General features: G+C 35.6%; 1 protein-coding gene across 3 annotated transcripts in view; it reads right to left on the reverse strand.

Annotated features, from left to right (window-relative positions):
- Nucleotides 1-18,804, reverse strand: part of BRWD1 (bromodomain and WD repeat domain containing 1) — a 61,105-nt gene that overhangs the window by 8,679 nt on the left and 33,622 nt on the right. For all 3 annotated transcript variants that reach the window (XM_075518715.1, XM_075518726.1, XM_075518735.1), the window contains 12 exons: nt 17,550-17,611; nt 13,469-13,624; nt 13,060-13,180; nt 11,305-11,430; nt 10,578-10,653; nt 9,288-9,332; nt 8,526-8,672; nt 7,154-7,306; nt 6,704-6,873; nt 4,761-4,996; nt 3,410-3,601; nt 1,943-2,923 (listed from right to left, as the gene is read on the reverse strand). In XM_075518715.1, coding sequence (XP_075374830.1) covers nt 1,943-2,923; nt 3,410-3,601; nt 4,761-4,996; nt 6,704-6,873; nt 7,154-7,306; nt 8,526-8,672; nt 9,288-9,332; nt 10,578-10,653; nt 11,305-11,430; nt 13,060-13,180; nt 13,469-13,624; nt 17,550-17,611 — 2,465 coding nt within the window. The remainder of the gene's footprint in view (nt 1-1,942; nt 2,924-3,409; nt 3,602-4,760; nt 4,997-6,703; nt 6,874-7,153; nt 7,307-8,525; nt 8,673-9,287; nt 9,333-10,577; nt 10,654-11,304; nt 11,431-13,059; nt 13,181-13,468; nt 13,625-17,549; nt 17,612-18,804) is intronic.

Below are 18,804 nucleotides of genomic sequence, written 5' to 3' on the forward strand. Positions count from 1 at the left end.
TGTGCAACAGTTCACACAATACAATCCTGTACATTGCAGATACTCATTTTCCTTTTTAGGAAAACTGCAAGTCACGAGAGCTCTCAAAGCCTGAAAAAATTGTTTTAGTCACTGTAAAGCATACTGACAACTTGCACTTGAAGACAGACATAGAAAAAGCTAATGATCCAACTGCATCTATTGCCACTTACAGGTATTCTCTCAAGTCAAGACTTTTAAGAGCGCTTAAGATCTTTCACAATTTTTCTTTTTTTTTTTTTTTGGGGGGGGGTGGGAGGGTGGGGTGTGATAAAAAACAAACCCACCCAAACCCCCCAACCACAGTTAAAATTCCTAAGGAGTTTTTAGAGGTTCATAATCTGGTGTCTGTGATTCAGTGACAGGTTTGGAAGGATTAAACCAAACACCAACCTCTGAACAGTCTTTCAAATTCTAGAGTGAGGACCGATCCCCTAGCAATTTGAAGACACATAATGTACAGATCCTGTTTTAATAAATCTTAGCATCATTCTGATAAGCTTAAAAAAACTCCAAATGTGTCAGCCAGCACACAAAAGCATTTGAGTGACAGACAAAATTACAGAAAAAACAAAAAGCAAAGAACTAAACTTTTCGAAACAAGTGGAATGGTAAATCTTGCTTCTGCAACTATCTGGAATTTCTGCCCTTCATGGCTGTTGTTAACTGCTTTACAAAGATCTTCTCATGTAATGTCTTATCAGTATGATAATGTAGTTAGATCAGTGACATGACGCTCAATTAGATACAACACTGCTATAGTGTTGTATCTAATTGGCTATGGGATATATAGACATCCCATATCCAATTGGCTATAGGATATATAGACATCCATGAACCTATGAAACTAAAGCAAGCAAGGAATAGAAGGGTCACCACTGTATCAGTAACAGCACCCCCCCCACACACAACCTACCACCCAAAACCACCCAAACCCCTGTATGTTAAATCTGGGAAAAGCCAGACATGCATCGGAACACTACTAATGCAGCATCAAAGTGCCTGTCTGTCTTAAGGACATTACACATCACTGACAGAATAAAATCCAAAAGTCAAATCAAGTTACAGGTTCCAGTGTACACCATGGAAATAAGAATAATTATAACACCTTTCAATCAAATTCATTTTGAAAGACTATGAATAAAAATAAAGGTACTTCAACTGAAAATAATGGTTGTAAGTCTGCTTTAGCACAGAAAATTTCAGCAGAAAATTAAGATAATCTGAAGTAAGAACTGTTACTTTACCCTCAAACTCAAGGTAACAGGACTACAAACCAGAGGGTTTTCATTACTGAAATTCTCAAAACAAGGAGAAGGCCAAAGAAAGAGAATGTACTGCTCCTTTTGAGATTTTCTGCTACCTTGAGCTGCATACCATCAAACTTGTTCACAGCACCCTTTAGAACATCACTTAGTGTTGTGCAAACAACCTGAGAGCCAGTGTTTCTCAAATTTCACTGTCACAACATGCACACACAGCAATATTACTTCAGAATAAGTATTTTAGTATTAGTTACAGTGTACTGCTACATAAAGAAGCAAGTGCAAGTTAAATATGGAAAGAACAATCATGATTTAATGACAAGTTTTTCATAGAGAAAAGTATCGCCTGAATTGCATAAGAACGGCCAGCGTTCAGTCTGAATTCTAAATACCACAGAACTACACCAAACTAATAGTTTTCTCTCAGTGCTGTGTTTGGTAACCTCCCAGTTCCAAAACTGTCTAGACTTCTAGACGCTGTTGTCATAATCATCATATCTTACAGTTCTCCTTCCCCCATTTATAGTTATTTTAGAACAACAAGGAACACTATTACACTTTGTATAGTCCAGATCCGCCCCGTCATTATCCAGTCATTAATCTTGTCTCCTTCATCTAGTCAGTATCAAGAGTTAATGCATTAACTTTAAAAATTTTACCTTTTCTAATGGTTTTTGTTTTTCCTTTTCTCTTCCTCTTTTTTGTTTTTGAAGAAGTTTCACAATAATTACTGTTATTGGAATCTGTCTCAGATTCTGTATCAGAAGACTGATTGAAGCTGGCACCAGGTCCAGATTTTGAACTCCCTGCAATTCTAGTTGGCACCAAGCTCTCCAAGACAAAACTTCTCCTATCCTCTCTGTCTTCTGTTTCAGATTCTGCTGTGTCCTCTAAATCACTCAAGACTTTTGCTTTTTTTACAGGAGCAGCAAGCTGCAGACCAGTTGCTTTTCTGCCATTCCATCTATCCGATTCAGAATCCACCTCATCCTCAGAGTTGCTCACTACAGGCTTATTATGTGCAGATGTTGACTGGTCAGAAACTTTTTGACTGCTCCCATCCTCTGAGTTATGGCTTTTGGAGTCCTCCTCTGAAAAGCCTAGGGTGGGACTTTTCCTTTTGGGAGATACAGAATGGACTGTCCCACGTAACTGTTTATGACCATTGCTTTGCCAGTTTTTCTGCTTCATCTCTGTATCTGTCTCAGAATCCGAAGTTCCATTTTCAGACTCACTAACAAATTTTCTTCGTGCAGCAGATGAACCAGGTTGAGAAAGAATTTTCCTCTTGGTAAGCTGCTCTTCTATTTCTTTTTCACTTTCAGACTTTAAGCCTACATCATCCTCAGACCCCTCCAGTAACATTCGCCTGGCTGCAGCCGAGGCATTTCGGTGAGGCAGTTTTCTATTCTTGCATCCAATGCCAATACTTTCCGAGCTTGAAACCTCTTCCTCCACATCACTCATTAGCCTTAACTTATTAGCAGCTACAGCAGCACTTCTGCGTGGAGTTTTTCTATGTCTACCAGTACTATTACTGAGCGACTCGGATGTCACCACCGAAGTATTTTCAGAGTCACTTCCATATAACTTTTTCCTGACAGTTTTTCTTGTATTCCCATTCTCCTGAAGAAGTGTTCCTGTAAAGGAAAGGAGAGATTAGTATCTTAAATATAAAAATAGCAGCTTCTTAAGTCCTGTCAAATCTGGAACAGGTTCAACCCACAGACATGACAAATGAAATATACTCCTAGTAACAGTTATGTGCTTTTGTGGTCTGTCAAGAGAAATTATTTAGTTATGTCATAATTTCACATTCATTCTAGTTTTGTGAAAATTAGAACTTCTTTACGAATTATTGCTTTTACTTTCATTAAGATATAAAATGTTGCAAGACATTCCCTCTCATTAGGCTCTTGGTTTCTGCCCTCCTCCCCTACGTACTGAAAAAAAATTATTTTTAAAAGTTGAGTGTAGTATTTTGAGAGCTTCAGAACTACCACTAATCAAGAAGAATATGTTATCTTACATATACAACAGTTTAAAAAAATACCAATTACATTTAGTTATACACATACACACACTTGGGTTATTTGCCGTTCACAAGAAAACTACTCAAATCTTACCTATTTGTTTTCTCTGAGCAGCTCGATTTCTAGTTATCCTACGATTGCTGTTCTTTCTTCTACATACACCATTGTGTAGTGGAGGTGACACAAGAGCCACAGAGCTTTCTTTGCTGTCTTCTGAGCTACTTGTAGAGGATGAAGATGAAGAGGAAGTAGATGAAGAAACCAAAGAACCTTCTATTTCACTTTCTGTTAAAAAAAAAAAAGTCAATTAGAATTCTAAACATACGGTTAGCTTCCAGTTAAGAGCTACATTTTGCTGATCCAAAAAATCTTCAAAATTTCCTCATGATACTATCTTACAATGCACTATCATGCCTCAATGTCTTGCAAGTATGAAACTGATAGCTCTACAAAAGATACCACTCCTTTTTTATACAGTGTTCAGTGATAGGAAGCTTCTTTAACCTGTATTTAAGTTTCAGGTAAAACAACACAGCTGTTTCCAAATAACAGAATTGGGAGAAAAGCATGTTAAAAACCAACACAAAACATATTCTGACAGATCTCCTTTACCAGGACTTGCATTCTTATTCTTTGAAAGAAGCTGAATTTTTGTCAAGGTGAGGTGTAGGGGAAGAAGGAAAAGACAGGAAGGTTTTTATGTCTTGGGGAACTTCTGACATTTGCTAATTTTGGATGACAATTTTTATGTAACGTATATGGGTGCATAACCGGTATTTTATTTAGTACCACTTCTCAAATACACTACATTTTCCTCTTAAATAAGAGACATCCATTCACTACAACCACTTTCCTACAATAGCTGCTTCAAATGAAGAAATTCTATTTTTCTATTTGGTAAGACTTAAGAGCATCAAGTAACCATGTAGTTAGCAGGTCAACTTTTTCTTATCATCGATCTTACTCAATTCAGCTTTCTTGTGAATCCCCATATAAAAGCTGAAAAAAAAAAAAAATACCACCCACTTGACTGCAAAACAAATATACAACCAAGACAACTCTGCCTCTAATAAGCAAACTATCCTATTGATAGATTTTCGCTTGGGTGCAAGCTTTTTCATTAATAAAAGTTAAGTAAACTTACTGCATTCTGTGGGATTTTAAAGCAGAAATTTCTATGTTTAGTACACAGATCTTTTTATAACATTCAATAATGTATTAAGTGTCCAAAATTCATTAAAAACCACAAAATTCTGTATTACACAAAACCCAAACTGCATAGAAATCTTGTCTAAAAAAATTCCACATGAAAAATGCAAACCTTGTTTAACAGTGTAGAATGCAATTGCAAATTACAGCAATTATAAAGGAAAGGAAACATTAGTGGACAATTCAGTTAAGACCAAGATGAAAATCCTAATCTGAAACAGATTCAATTTCTGACCTGATGATAATGCAGAACAATTTGTTAGTGTTGTGGATCTAGCTTTTCCATTCCTTTCAAAGGATGCCAGGCATGCAGAATCAGAGGATTCACCAGAGGAACTATGGTTGTAATTGCTAGCATTCGTTTTATGGCTTGCAACACAGGCGGCTCTGCTTGAGGTAGGTTGAGTAAAAGAATCTTCCTGCTCAGATTCAATTTTTGCCTGAGACTTTAATGGTTTCTGCTTCAAATTTCTAGTGAAAGGGGAAAGAAGTAAAAGCAACACAGGTTGTAAAACTATGAGAAATAATGGCAATTATGTATTTTAACAATACTTCTCTCTGAAAGCTTAACTAACTGTGTGCCATATGACTTTAGATTTATGAAAGAGTATTTAGATTTGTGAGCTAACATGGTGTGGGACAATTTTAAACTTTCACAAAGATAAGCACTAAATACTTCCATTAAAATTATAGTCTACACTCCTAGTGAAGTTATACAAGAGGAGACATTCTTTCTCTGCTCTGAGAAACAAAGAATACTGAATGCCTTCTAGTCAGCAATGTCCTCTTACTGTTTACCAGGAAATTGCAACAGCAGCCTCAATTTCTGTTGAATTCCCAGTCTCTCATTAATGGCGTATAAGCCTCAAACTAAGTGCTATGCATACTAACATTATTCCACAATAAACCGAGTTCCAAAGACACAAATAAAGTGTATCTTTAGAGAACGTTTACTGTCTAAAATAAAATGCTTGTTTGTAGAGAAACTCACCGATTCAATTCTTTCTTACTATACATGCTAGAGTGATACACATGGTCCTGGTAAGTCACTTATTTTCACATTTAGAACTACTATTTTGTCAGTTGCTTCCTTACAGTCACAGGTTTTCAGATATTCATCTAGGCACACAAGATGTATATGCTCTTTCTGCTATCCAAACACCCTCTCAAATAGTCCCAAACCTCAGTCCTGCTGAGCACCACTGACTTGTAAACAAGTCACATACAATTTTTCATATACGAGCAGAAGCGTTGCTTCATAGGAAAATTTCTACCTATCCTGATGTGTGTTTCTTTATTTCTCTGGGAAGAAATGAGAACCCAAGTAATACTCCCAGTAAAGCTTAAAGCTCATTGCCAGGTATGCCTTTAGCATAATCCAACACGTATGCATAATAGAATTTAAAAACGTAAAAGCAATCCACTGAAATTTTAAGAGAAGAAAGCCAACCATGGCAAAGAAATGTAGTCTTAGGGTTTTTTTTTTTCCTTCTTAAAACTCTTATTCCTATCCTTTCACTGCCAGAGAAGAAAGGCTGGACAGTAGCAGGAAGATAAAAGCTCAGTTTCAACCATTTACCATGTTTAGTCTCCATTTTGTCTCACTTCATCCCATATGCAAATTAAGAATACATGAGAGTTAATCATGTCAACCAGCAGTTGTGTCAAAAGTTTGCTTTCCTTCTAAAGAGAAAAGCCGTATCTGGCTACCAACAGAATGCTACAGTACGTGAAAATTTCTATACATTCCATAGGACTGACTTTCTTCTGTATGTGATAAAACACATAATATATGCAGCTTTGTAATCTTTGTAGTATATACAGCAAGTAAATATTTGTTTCATTTCTCATTATTTCAGTCAGGTTAAATATTGATTTCCTGACTGAAATATTGAAAAAAACTAACCAGCTAACCAAACACACACACACAGGCAAAAACCCCAACCTTTTCTATTCTTCAGTCCCTTTGCTGTTTCACAGCCAGCTTTGTACTACCAAAAACCCGCTTTTTTTTTTGCGTGTCTTTCCTACCGCAAGAGAAGTAATTATAAAAAGTCTCACTGGAGTTAGCCAACCATTTAACAAACCAATTGTTCTCTTCTTCATAGACTAAACATGACACTCAGTATGAATATTAGTCAGCTGTGATATATCGCTACATATTCATAATTTGGTTACCTGAGCATTTTGGTAGGATGCTGCACTGAGCTTTGATTATGAAATCTTCTAGTATACCTCTGGTTTCTTCGTAGTTTTTCATTCTGTTTCTGACCATTTTTGAAATCTGAAACAATTCTTCTTATTTTCTCTTCAAACAGTGCTGACAATCTCAAGGTCATACTATAAATCTAGGTAAGGAAGTGGCTTATATTAAAAACAGAACCTTTCATCCAAGAACAACATTCCTAAAATTAAAAACCGCACAGAAAAAAAATAGAAAAAGCACAGCACACAATCCTATATAGCACTAGATAAACAAGAAATGAACATAGCAAGTATTTTTGTCATACTTCTTTCCACTGTCTATCCAACCAGCAGCTTTATCAAAAGTACTGATAAACAAACTAATTCCAAAATAATACCTCATTTAATTAGGACAAGCATAAACCCCCCAATATTAACAGCTACCTTTGACTTTTTGTTTGGAGTGTAAGATTTTGCATTACTAAATATTAGTCTTATATCTTTGCACAGTTCCATAGGAGTGTCATAATTTCCAGCTTCCAGAGTTTCTTTCACTGTACCAAAGTCCATTGGAGTGTCTATAATGTGTCTGTAATCCTAGATAAAACATACGAAAAAAAAGAGTCAAGAAGGTATAAAGGAAAAACAACACTTTTAAATTTTATTTCTATGATTTAAGGGTAGCTAAGATGGACACAGATTATCTTAACCATCAGTTGAAAGCAGAAGCACCTACCACAGCAGACAGCAACACTTTTGCTGAGACTAGTTGATTTAAAATCTCCGCTACATTACCCCATTCAAACTCTTGCTCATTTTCAAGGTTGTCTTCAGAATTTCTGAAGGATCATGAGTTGATACAATGTCACATGCTTGCACATGCAGATTGCCAGTTTTCAATTCTGAGTTTCCTCAATAAAAACTACCCAGTAACAATAACATGCAAGTCAACATTTTTATTGTTAATCAAAATGAGACTGCTATAAATCATCATGTAATCCTTTCCCTGATGCATTTTACTATGAGAAACAAACCTATCTGGTTTAAAAAAAAAACAACCAAAAAAACCCCAAACAACCCACAAAAAAAAAAAAAAACAAAAAAACAAAAAACCACCAACAAAACACACAACAACAAAAATCCCAAAAAATCCCAAATCAAAACACCTCTATCTTTCTCTCCTGTTAATGAGTTTTAGAGAACCTCAAGATATTTTTAAAACCTGAAGTGAAACCCAAACTCAAGATGGGAAGTCCACAGGAAAATAGTTGCATGCTTGTTAAAACGTTTTGTCCTTGAAAGTTTGTTGGGTTTTTAGACAAAAAGAGACCAAAAAGTTAGCAAGAATACCACTAACAGATAAGAGAAAGAGAAGGAACAAATAAAGTTCATAGCTCAGGCTCATTAAACAGGTTTTGTAGATTATCCCTCAAGAAACTGGTTTTAATTAAGAACATACAGGTTTATCTAAAGTTATTTCCCTGTAAGGGACAGTAAGAAAGCAAGCAAAAAAGATTGTGAGTGGTTTCAAATCGTATTTAAGGTATCAGGATATTTGTAGACACCACCACCACTCTACAATCATTTTGTGTTCCATGCCAGTATTTTGACGGATGTTATCTTGATGCCGTAGAGCTTACAGCTCATAGTTCTAAGCACAGAGCAAAGCAAATTTCTTTTAATGGTTTGGGACTAAAGCCATAAAGAGAACAAATAGCTCCAAGAGCAATGTGGAGATCTTATTATGGTACCAAATGCTAAGAGGAAAAAAAACAAATACTATTTACAACTTACAAAGTTAGTAAGAACAACTTACAGGATATTGATCCAAATCAACTGGCTGCCTGAAAGGTTCAGAATCTTCACACTGGAAAATTAAATTCACCAGTTCCATACACTGCTTCTTCCAACAGTTTTCATCATAGCCAGTTTTCATGCTTTTTCCTTTTTTTAAGCCCCGTCCCTTGGAAAGAAAGTTAGAAAAAAGCATTACTGAAATATAGCAAGAAAAACTAAACCTGATAATCTGTCTGGAATTATTTCTGTAGCAGAAAAATGCACTTCCAAACATATTGTTTTATAACAAAAAGGGTACTATACTAGCAGCAGATTTTTTCCTAATCTGACAAATTATACAATTTTCTTATACTATCTTTCAAGGATTTTTTTATATTAAATAACTAAGGCATACAAAAATATACCTTCTGATACCAAATTATTCTCAAAAGATTTGAATAATATCCATCACTCAAAATATTTTTTTCCAAGCATCTCAGCTGAATAATGCTTTTATTTCAGTATCATTCAGATAACTGAAAACTGTTACACTGAACAGCACTGGTATCAAACTCTTAAGTAAGATTTTCCTAGACAACTACACAGAACAAGTATAGAAACATTAAAACAGCAAAGATCTATTTAAGCAAAGCTTTTACTTCCTTAATACCATCAGAAAAATTCTGTTCTATGATTGTTATAAAACCAAGCATCACTCCTACAGAATTTCAACACAGTCTGTCAACCAATTTTTCCTGCCAGGCCTCATTTGGGTATATATGGTAAAGATTAGCCAACTCACTTTTCTTCTTCTATACGATGTTCTTGGAAGACATTTTTCATCATCCTGCACAAAATAAAAATCAATCATCTTAAAAATTATGATTGAAAAAACAGGTAATGGGTGCTCAAAGTGTCATTAGATTTGATACTGTGGTAAAAATAGATTTTTATTCTAAATTCCTCTCAGTAAGACAGAAGATGAGCATATAAAAAAATACAACACAGCATTTAAGAGACTTGGAAAGCAAGATCCTAGATACCACCACTAAAGATTCCTGACTCCAACTCTTGTCCGTAATACAAAGGAAAAACCACCACCAGAAATTGCAATGAGAAGATACCCATCAGCTTTGAACCTCAATGACTGACTATTATCAGTAATTCAATTCACCAATTATATATGCCATAAAACTTTCTGATTTTTTTCTTGTCCTGACTTTAGGAAAACACATCTTGTGATCAAGTTACTTTTGGTAAAAAGAAAAACCTTACAATGTGGAAGTACTAAGGTGATGCTGAAGTAGCGAAATAAAGAACTAAAATGACTCACTGTGATTTCTTCCCTACATATTAACCCACAAGGGGTAGCAGCTACTCTGCAACTTTATGAAGTCTTGTTAGTAAATGCCAAATTACAAATCAAAATGTGAAAAAGACATCAGTTTGGGGTACGCTATTAATAAATATACAGCCCTGCAGATAGCATTCACTGAGTAACAACAGTGCATATTTACCTCTATCAGATTTAAGATAAATGCACTTTATTAAATTCTCAACAAGGCATGCAAATCTGATGCATAATTCATATTGTGGTATACAGAGAAATTGAGAGCCAAAGCATCATTGCAACAGTTACACAACTTGTCAGCTTTTAGCATTTATGACTATATGAATGACTATTTTGACCTTAGAAATAACCAGATGCATATAATTAAAAATACAATGAAATACATCTATTCATGTACTCTTGAAATATTTATATTACATTACTGCACATGAACGTGCTTCAGAAATACAGTGCCACTCACAAAATGGGAGAATTGTTCTAGTTGAAGGCACACAGACATAGTACAAAATGCATATTTGTTACACTTCTTGATGACTATTGACAGCTCAAAATTATTTTAATGAAGCATCTCCTCACATCTTCCCCACATTCATAATATATTCCATGTTTATATTAGCTACGTAAATATATACACACAAACATCTGTAAAAATAATTGAGCAATTTTACCAAAAATATTTGAAGACTGGTGGTAAGACAATACCACCACACATTATTGGAATTATCCACAAAAAAAGCTTACCAGATCAGCATCAAGACCATCTTGTTCATCATCTGTTGTGCTACATAGTTCAAAAATGTTTGTACAGTCCTGGTCACTGTAATGCAATTAAATCTCTGTTACTGGAATAGTAAAAACATAGCTACCATAGCTACCCAGCCACAACCAAAAGCTACACATAAACTGGAAGACAGTAACTAAGAATTCAATGAAATACAAAAATCACAATATGATTGTAATAGTAACAAAGTAATGTTACATCTGAAAAACTGCTATACTGTACATTGCAGAAGAAGTGAGGGGAGGAGGGTGAAATTAGCATTAGGGATTTGAAAGGGGCCTTCACACCTGATCTACCTGCAGGAAGACTGCCTACACTAACTTTTTTCAAAAATAAACCTCTCAAGTGAACTAAGTCAGACAAGCTGCAACAGGAACTCCTACACGTGTTAGACAGCATAGAACTTACTTGGAGCTACTTTACCATCAAGTGACATTTTGATACTATAAATACCAGTGAATGCTACTAAGGGAAAAAGTTAAAATGTCTCTATGCTGAACATTTAAGTATCTCCCCAGTTAAGATAATACTCAAAAAGAATTATACAACTGTCCTGCAGTGTATTGAAAAATAGTAAGAAATCAAAAGCAGGAGGATTCACAACAAAGGTATATTAAGATGCTTATAGTCTCCCACTATTTAAAAGCACAAGTATTCAAGCACTATTTAGATTCAAATGCCACTTACTTGATAAACTTTAAGAGCTGGGTAGTTATCTTTTTTGCAGCTCTAGCAATGTGACTCCCAGGTTCATTGAAGGTCCTAGCATTGCTTTCAATATATCTTACTTCCCAAACCAATGCAGAGATTCTCCTTAAAAATTAAAAAACATTGCACCTTTAACACTAAGCCACAAAGCTTAAAAACTGCAAAAATTATATCTTAGTAATTTTCTGTCCACATTAAGCTCAGATAAATGTCCTTTGTTTTAAGTCTCATTAGACCAGTCTCAAACTTTTAATTCACGTGGAAAACTGCAGTATGTGTGTACGTATATGTATACACACACAGACACACACTCATTCAAGGAAGCAAAACCAACAATGCACATCTTTGCTCACTCATTTTCCAACTCATTATTGATAATTCATCTTCAGAAAGTCTGTGAAATTCTAGCACGCTTTGGTTTCATTCTTAAAATTCAGTTAATACAACTAGCCAAGTAAGCACCAGCATTTGTTACCACACACTGAAATAATACTGTGGATTGTGGATTTCCTGAATTCTTTAAACACGCATGCACTTTTAAAAAAGCTTACATTTGACCGTATTCAAAAAGGAGGCAAAAAAAGTACTATTTAACCACCACTGTAAATTATAACACTTATTCTGGAAACATCAGAAGTTGTTTGTCACAAAGCCCTGTGAAATGGAATCCAAGTTGTGCAGTATCTTAGTAATTCTTAACTAATAAACATAAGGCACAAGCAATTAAAAAAAGAGTGGCAAGAAACTTAAGTCTAATTACATCATCGATGAGATGTCTTTAAAAATGTACTTTTCTGTCTTTCCTCAAATACCTTGCTTTGAGGCCAACTGACCAGTCAAATCAGTGCCCTCTGTAAGATGACAGATTTGTAGAAACTGCTACAAATTAAAACTGTAACTTGATAGAAATGAGCTAGCACAACTATGTAATTTCATTTTTATCGTTCATTTTTCCAATTCCTTACAATTGTGAAGCAGAGATACCCCAAGTTTGCAGCTCTTCACCTAAAGAATTTCAAACTATTTCCCAAGACATTATTTCAGTCTTATGCAGGAGGAAAACAACTATTAATGTCTCTTCACTGTATTTACAGATACACTGAATATAAGTCCAGATGAAGAATACCCTTAAATTTCTTTTAGAGCTGTGGATACCCAGCACATCCAGCAAACCAGAACTTTATCATCACTACACTTCAGTTTCCTCCCTCCCTCTCTACCATAAGTTCTCATAATTTAAAACACCGGTGGTAATATTTAACATTTCACCTCTGTGTTTAAGCCCATTTCTGAAAGTAGCAGGCGCTTGAGAGCTTAACCCTCTTTAAGCTCAAAGTAACTGAAGTACAGCGCGTCAAAATCTGAATTACGTCTTCAGCACTGAAGTAACTTCAGGGGTTTTTTTAATATTTACTAATTTCAAATAGCAAATTTCTCAAAGAAAGAATGTCAGAAAGTGTGTTTATTTTAACTCTGAAAACAGTGCCAATATAGGCTGAAATCAATTTCCTTAAGAACTAACAAACTTAATACAAATGAAAATAATGTTGCACTTATCAAGCATCAGAGCCCTGCTACAAAACACTAGTAATGCTGAATTCAGGTACTGGACTATTGGTTTTCAGAATGTTTGTAACAAGAGCAATTATTCTTTTTACTAAAAAAAGTTTAGCTCTTCTCACAACGGACAAACTCAAGGCCACATTCTCCCTTGTTTCTACTGCTAGTACTAACCTGTAAAATCGATTAGCCAGTCTTGTCCGAATAGTGTTCAGGTCTGTTGGATAAGCAATCACGGTACAGTACTTGGGATATGTACACAGGTCAACTGGACCAGCAAAAGCTGCCGAAATGTCTGTTAAGAAACAGCAAGATTAAACAAACTATTTCAAGGCTTGTATGCTTATGACAATTGAGCCAGGTGTTCAATTGCTATGTATAATTATTCTTGATAAAACCAACAATGTCTAAAAATATAAAAATCTCAGTACAGACAAACAGAAAGAACTGTACATAAAAGCATATGAACACTGACAGTACTTTATCACAGGGAATTTTTGAAGGATGTCATGGATATTCCAGGGACCTCTTTATAAATGTTATGTTAGGAGAAAACTACCTAGAGCTTAGATTACATGCTCACCAAGAGTCAGAAGCTGATCAATACCATTGATAATCCGTTCACATGCTTCATCACGAGATCTCATCCCCCACTCCCCTTCTTGGGGTTTGTACAGTAGCTTCTCCACCTCTTCAAAAGTCACGGAAACACTAGCTCCTAATTCTTCAGGCTGATCAACTGAAGAGTGATAGCAAAGAGGAAAGCGTAAGAAGTGAGAACACAAAACAACAAGATGAATTGTTAAGTACTCACGCTTATTAAATACTCATATGCTCGTAACTGACAAAAAGTTCTTGCCTTAAAGTGCATTTTTATGCTAAGACTACGGGGAAAAGAAGTACATAAAATGCATGCAACAGCAAAGATATCCTTTATTCGCCTTTTCTGCAGTTCTGATTTTCCAGAAGACTCTTTCCTCTCTTCATCTAAGCACTAGACTTAAAAGAGGACTTAAACTCAGAAGATTTGTTTATATGCTCTTGTTCTAAATGCATGCCCTAAACTTCACAGGATCGTAACTTAGCTTAATGAGTCAATTTGTGCCCCCAACCTTTAAACATGTGCAAGATAGGCAATATACTTTGTGACAGCCTTCCTGGTATTAGCAACTGTGATCTTTTGGACATTTTTAAAAATATTTGTTTTGAACATGGCAGAATGATTGTTTCAAAGCAGTAAGAACTATTAGAAATGTAAAGCTGTGGAAAGAGTCATGCTTCCAAAGACTAATACAATCTGACCAATGCAGAATGACTGAGTAAATGTATTATCCCTCGATATCTTTCCCCCTCCACTCCACAGATTGTTTTTAGTACATCTGCAGTTTCTGCACTTTCATTGTTTTTGAAAAGCTAAGTTCCTAATTTCATTTGAGCACTTGAAAAGGAACAAGCATGTGAAGGTTCCTGATCTGACACTGTGGGCAGGCAAGATCACTTCTTTGTACTGATTAGGACAACTGGAATTAGCGGATAAATTATTTTTTATTAGCAGATAAATTCAACAGTATAAAGTGTGTAGGCTTATAGCTAGAAACTGACAGTAAGAACTTCCATTAGCATCTGAGAGTCTGTCCATTAAAAATGAAAGCAAGAAAGAGGATAGGGTCCTTGTCAGTGTTACAATGACTGTAATCCATGAATATGTTGCATACAAATTCTAAAATACATTTCAGCTACAACTACTGTAGAGAAAAAACAACAAGCTTTAGTGGGGGATCTTCTAAGTTTACAAAAAGGACTATTTTCCTTCAGCCAAACAGGGTTAGTCTTAATAACCCAAAGTCATTTCTAGTTCTCTGTTCACTATTGCATTGACGAAGCTCTAACAGTATTTGTTATCCACTGAAATGGTACTAAAGATGAAGCAGTTCTTCAAGAAACAAATGGATAAAATACAAAAAGGTGCTAGGAAAAGCTGAAGGGGCAGAGGTGACTCACTTAGATGAGCCTTTTGATTCATCTTCAAGCTGAAACAAATTCTGCAACCAACTCCCTGAAGACAACACTAAGAGAAAGCAGCAAGTAATGCTTCTACACTTGCATAGGGTTGTGTCAAGATGACCTCAACGTGGTATCTCGTACTCCATTGCATAAGCACTCAAGAGGGATTTTCTCCTGCAGGAGTAACAACTAAAGCAGAATGACAGACTAAAACAAACAAAACTCTGTCCTTCTCAACAAGCATGCAAAGATCTCTGTTTTGTGATTTTTGCAGCACCCTGGTACGTGTAACACACAAGATTTGTCATAGCTGCTGGCAAGTTTTTATATTTTTTTAATATATATGTATACACACACACACATACACATTACGACCATATGGTCTAATCTTCAGGAGTAAATGGGTCACAGAAAGCTGAACCCCTGGAAGTAGGGTTGCAGTGCTTACAGTACAGGTACAGACAGTTAATATATACAACAGCCAGTCCACACCAATAGTGCTTTAGTAAGCAGGCTGCTGAAAACTGAACTTTCAGGTCCATATGCACCAGCTTTTCCTGGTGTTGACAGCATTGTCCCTGACAAGACAAGAGTTTGACATCTGATACTGTATCTTGATAATCATGAGACAAACTTATGCTTGCAGGATACAAAAGGCAACAAATTGAAGTTGTGACCTGCTAGTTAGTCCAACTTCAGTGCTGTTCTTCTCCCATAAATCTTAGTAAACTGAATGAAGAAGAAATATTTTGAGAGAAGAGTGGCAAACGCAAGGTACAATTTCAACTTGATCTGCAAGTCATGCAATTGAAGAAAGGAAGAGAAAGCAGAAGAGAAGGGGTTTAACCCCTGTTTTGTACTATATTGTTAACATAACAGCACTTTCTATAAATGCACAAAACCTTTCTGTAAGAGCTTTACTTCCCTACAGAATGCCATTTTCTGCCTGGAAAGAAAGGTAGAAAATAAGGAGTTATTCAGACAATTTTTGTTCTTCCTCTAGCCTAGTGGCTGCTGTGGTACTTATCCTTGACCTGTTCAGAGGACGTTCTTCTCAATTCTCTGACCTTGTCCACAAAAGACACACTAGCTTTTAGCTTTTTGTGTGTGTATCCCTTCCCAGTTTTCCTGTGGTAAACTAGCTCCTCAGATCAATCAAACCTGAAGCTCTTAACATGGCAAAGTAACAACTTATTAGATCAAAGAAAGAAGTTACAATTTGTCTCTGATACAGCCAGCAAATGATGACTTACACATGTAATACTATCCAGATTTAAATTAGCATCTGTAAGATGTCTCTGTGATTACACTACCAGTGTAGCAATTTCAAGAATTCTAGTTCCTTTATGCTATCAAACTTAAGCAGTTGGTAACACTACTCTTTATATTTCAGTTCAGAGGAGGAAGAAGTGATAAGTAATACACTGATATAAACAGCAACTTAAACCATAGCATACAGCATTCAGAAGAAATTGATACAATTTGTCCTGCCAACAAAATAAATCCCGACTTAAGTTCACATGTAAGGCTTGTGAGCCTCTAACAATAATATGACTGTCTGTCAGTGACATATATGGGAAGCATTAACCAGTTCACAATGAGTAAGAAAAGCTTCTGTATGTTAGGAGACAGAGGTTGGTGATGAGAAGATGGAATGTTTCAATTAAATCTCTGTGTGTGCGTGTGTGTGTGTGTCTGTATAAAACCAAAATCCTGCCGATTACTTGTTTTCTATAAACTGTGTAAGGATTTCAACTTCATATTTTGATTTCAGACTGTTTTGCAGAATTTGTCATTACAAGATATGACTGAAGCAGCCAGCTAACACTTTGAAGATTAGACAGTCAGGTGGCTACTGAGAACACCCACATGTGTACAATATACTCGTATTCAGAAAAAAATACAGCGTAAGCCTTTCTGGTGTCTAGGAAACAAGCTAACTCCTAGCAAAGGTTAAGAAAATTAGTATCTTTTTGACAGCTTATTCAGTAACTACTGTCTCAGTATTTCACAAACTTTCCTCCTTCCACCCAGCTGGTACTAATAAGCACTGGAAAACTGAACTGAGTAGGACAAACCAGGAATCCAACTGTTTCATTTACAGTTAATTTGGATTTGACCAGCAAACTTTACAAATTGGTGGTTTTAAAACTATATGCAGTAAGGATTTGCTGACTGGAAATTATTTTATATATATTCTTCCCCTACCCCGTTATACTATATGTATTACAAACTAGTTTTTTGAAACTTGAGATGGTTTTGAAACTTGACATTTGGAAGTAGCAGGTTTTTTTGCATAAGCCAGAGCTACACATTTAAAGTATTTCCTTCAAAATTGCTCTGGAAGATGCAAAGGGAAAAAATATAGGTATTTAAAGGTATTTCACCAAATCTGAAGCAGGACCGTCTTTAAGAACTTTCTTGCCTAAATGCACGAAGACACCCTGCTGACATTCTCTATCATTTAAAGGATAACTATTACCGTATCAGTTCCCCCTGTTAAGCAGATATGCACAATGGATACTGTACTCGGATGACTTAGTGGCAGGAGTTGCAAGAAAGATAGGAATCATCTAAGGTCCACTACCTGCAAGAAATGAAGGAACTGGAAAGAGGAAGAAACACATTAAACTGTTTTTTTTAAATGAGTTTCTACCTACCATTATCAGGAACTGGTTCCATGTCCCATGGGCTAAGTTTTTCAATTTCACCATTGTCCCATCTGATTCACCAAGTTAAAAAAAAAAAAAAACAACAGTAATAATTTAAAGTTATCTTGATTCAGAAGTACTCCCTCCAGGCATATTTAAATCACAGCTATTTTTAGGTATTAAGAAAATATACTGTATAAACATGCATATAAACAAAGCATTAGCTAGCAATCAGCTGTCACAGTGCAAAAAAGAAACATTCTTCATAATTAATTTCAAATTAAAATTGTGCTCCTGATTTTGACTATATGCAACTTACCCAATATAAAAATCAATTTTATAAAGCCTGTATCAAGAAGTTGCAGAAAAAAAATAAGCCATGCGCTTGGAAAAATGAGATAACAACATCAAGGGGAAGATACAAGAAAAAACACACAGGAGAGAGGATTTTTTTGCTAATTACAACAGGAGTTGCGCAAGTCCATGCAATGTTTCAGAGAAAGGAAGAACAAGAAGCAAGGTATTTGGTATATTAACATTTCATTTTATAAGGCATACCACATTAAGACAAAGAAAAGAACAACTATAAAATGAAGAAACTAAAGTTAAGTAAGGACCAAGAGGAAGCAAAGGCAAACACAGTTGATATTGATAATGTGTCCATATGTTCACTCTGATACTTAACTATTAGGTATGAATATCATTTTGAGATATCTCCAAATCCTACCACATTTGGGCAGATTTTTACATGTTTTAACACCACAAAAATACCAACAAATTTTGGTATTTCAAAGATAAGAAATGCCCGACTGCATTGGCTTAACACCCTTAACGGTCCAGCTAGACCAGTAACTTGTGTCTTTGAAACTTATTATTGGGAAATGCTGTTTACAGAGACTGTATAATCCTGGTACAAGTCCATTCTACTTGTACTTCCAGCATTCATGACCATTGTATTCCTCTAGGCATGTTTGTGAATGCACTCCAACCTATTTCCTTTAGTATCTGTTTATTTTTGTCCAATACCTTTTTGAACCCGCTAATACTGTTTCCACAGCCTCCTGTGTAAATGTATTTCCGAAGTTCACTACGCCCAATGTTAAAAAAAACACCAAACCCAAACTCTTTTAAACAAATCCCCTACAGATTTCAACACGCACCTCTAGTTCTGTCATTACAGAATTTGGTGAATAGTAATTCTCTATTCACCTTGCTTACCACCTTTATGATTTTGTAAACTATGAACGCACCCCTTTCACCCTTC

Source organism: Mycteria americana, chromosome 1 (assembly GCF_035582795.1).
Source record: "Mycteria americana isolate JAX WOST 10 ecotype Jacksonville Zoo and Gardens chromosome 1, USCA_MyAme_1.0, whole genome shotgun sequence".
NCBI lineage: Eukaryota > Metazoa > Chordata > Aves > Ciconiiformes > Ciconiidae > Mycteria > Mycteria americana.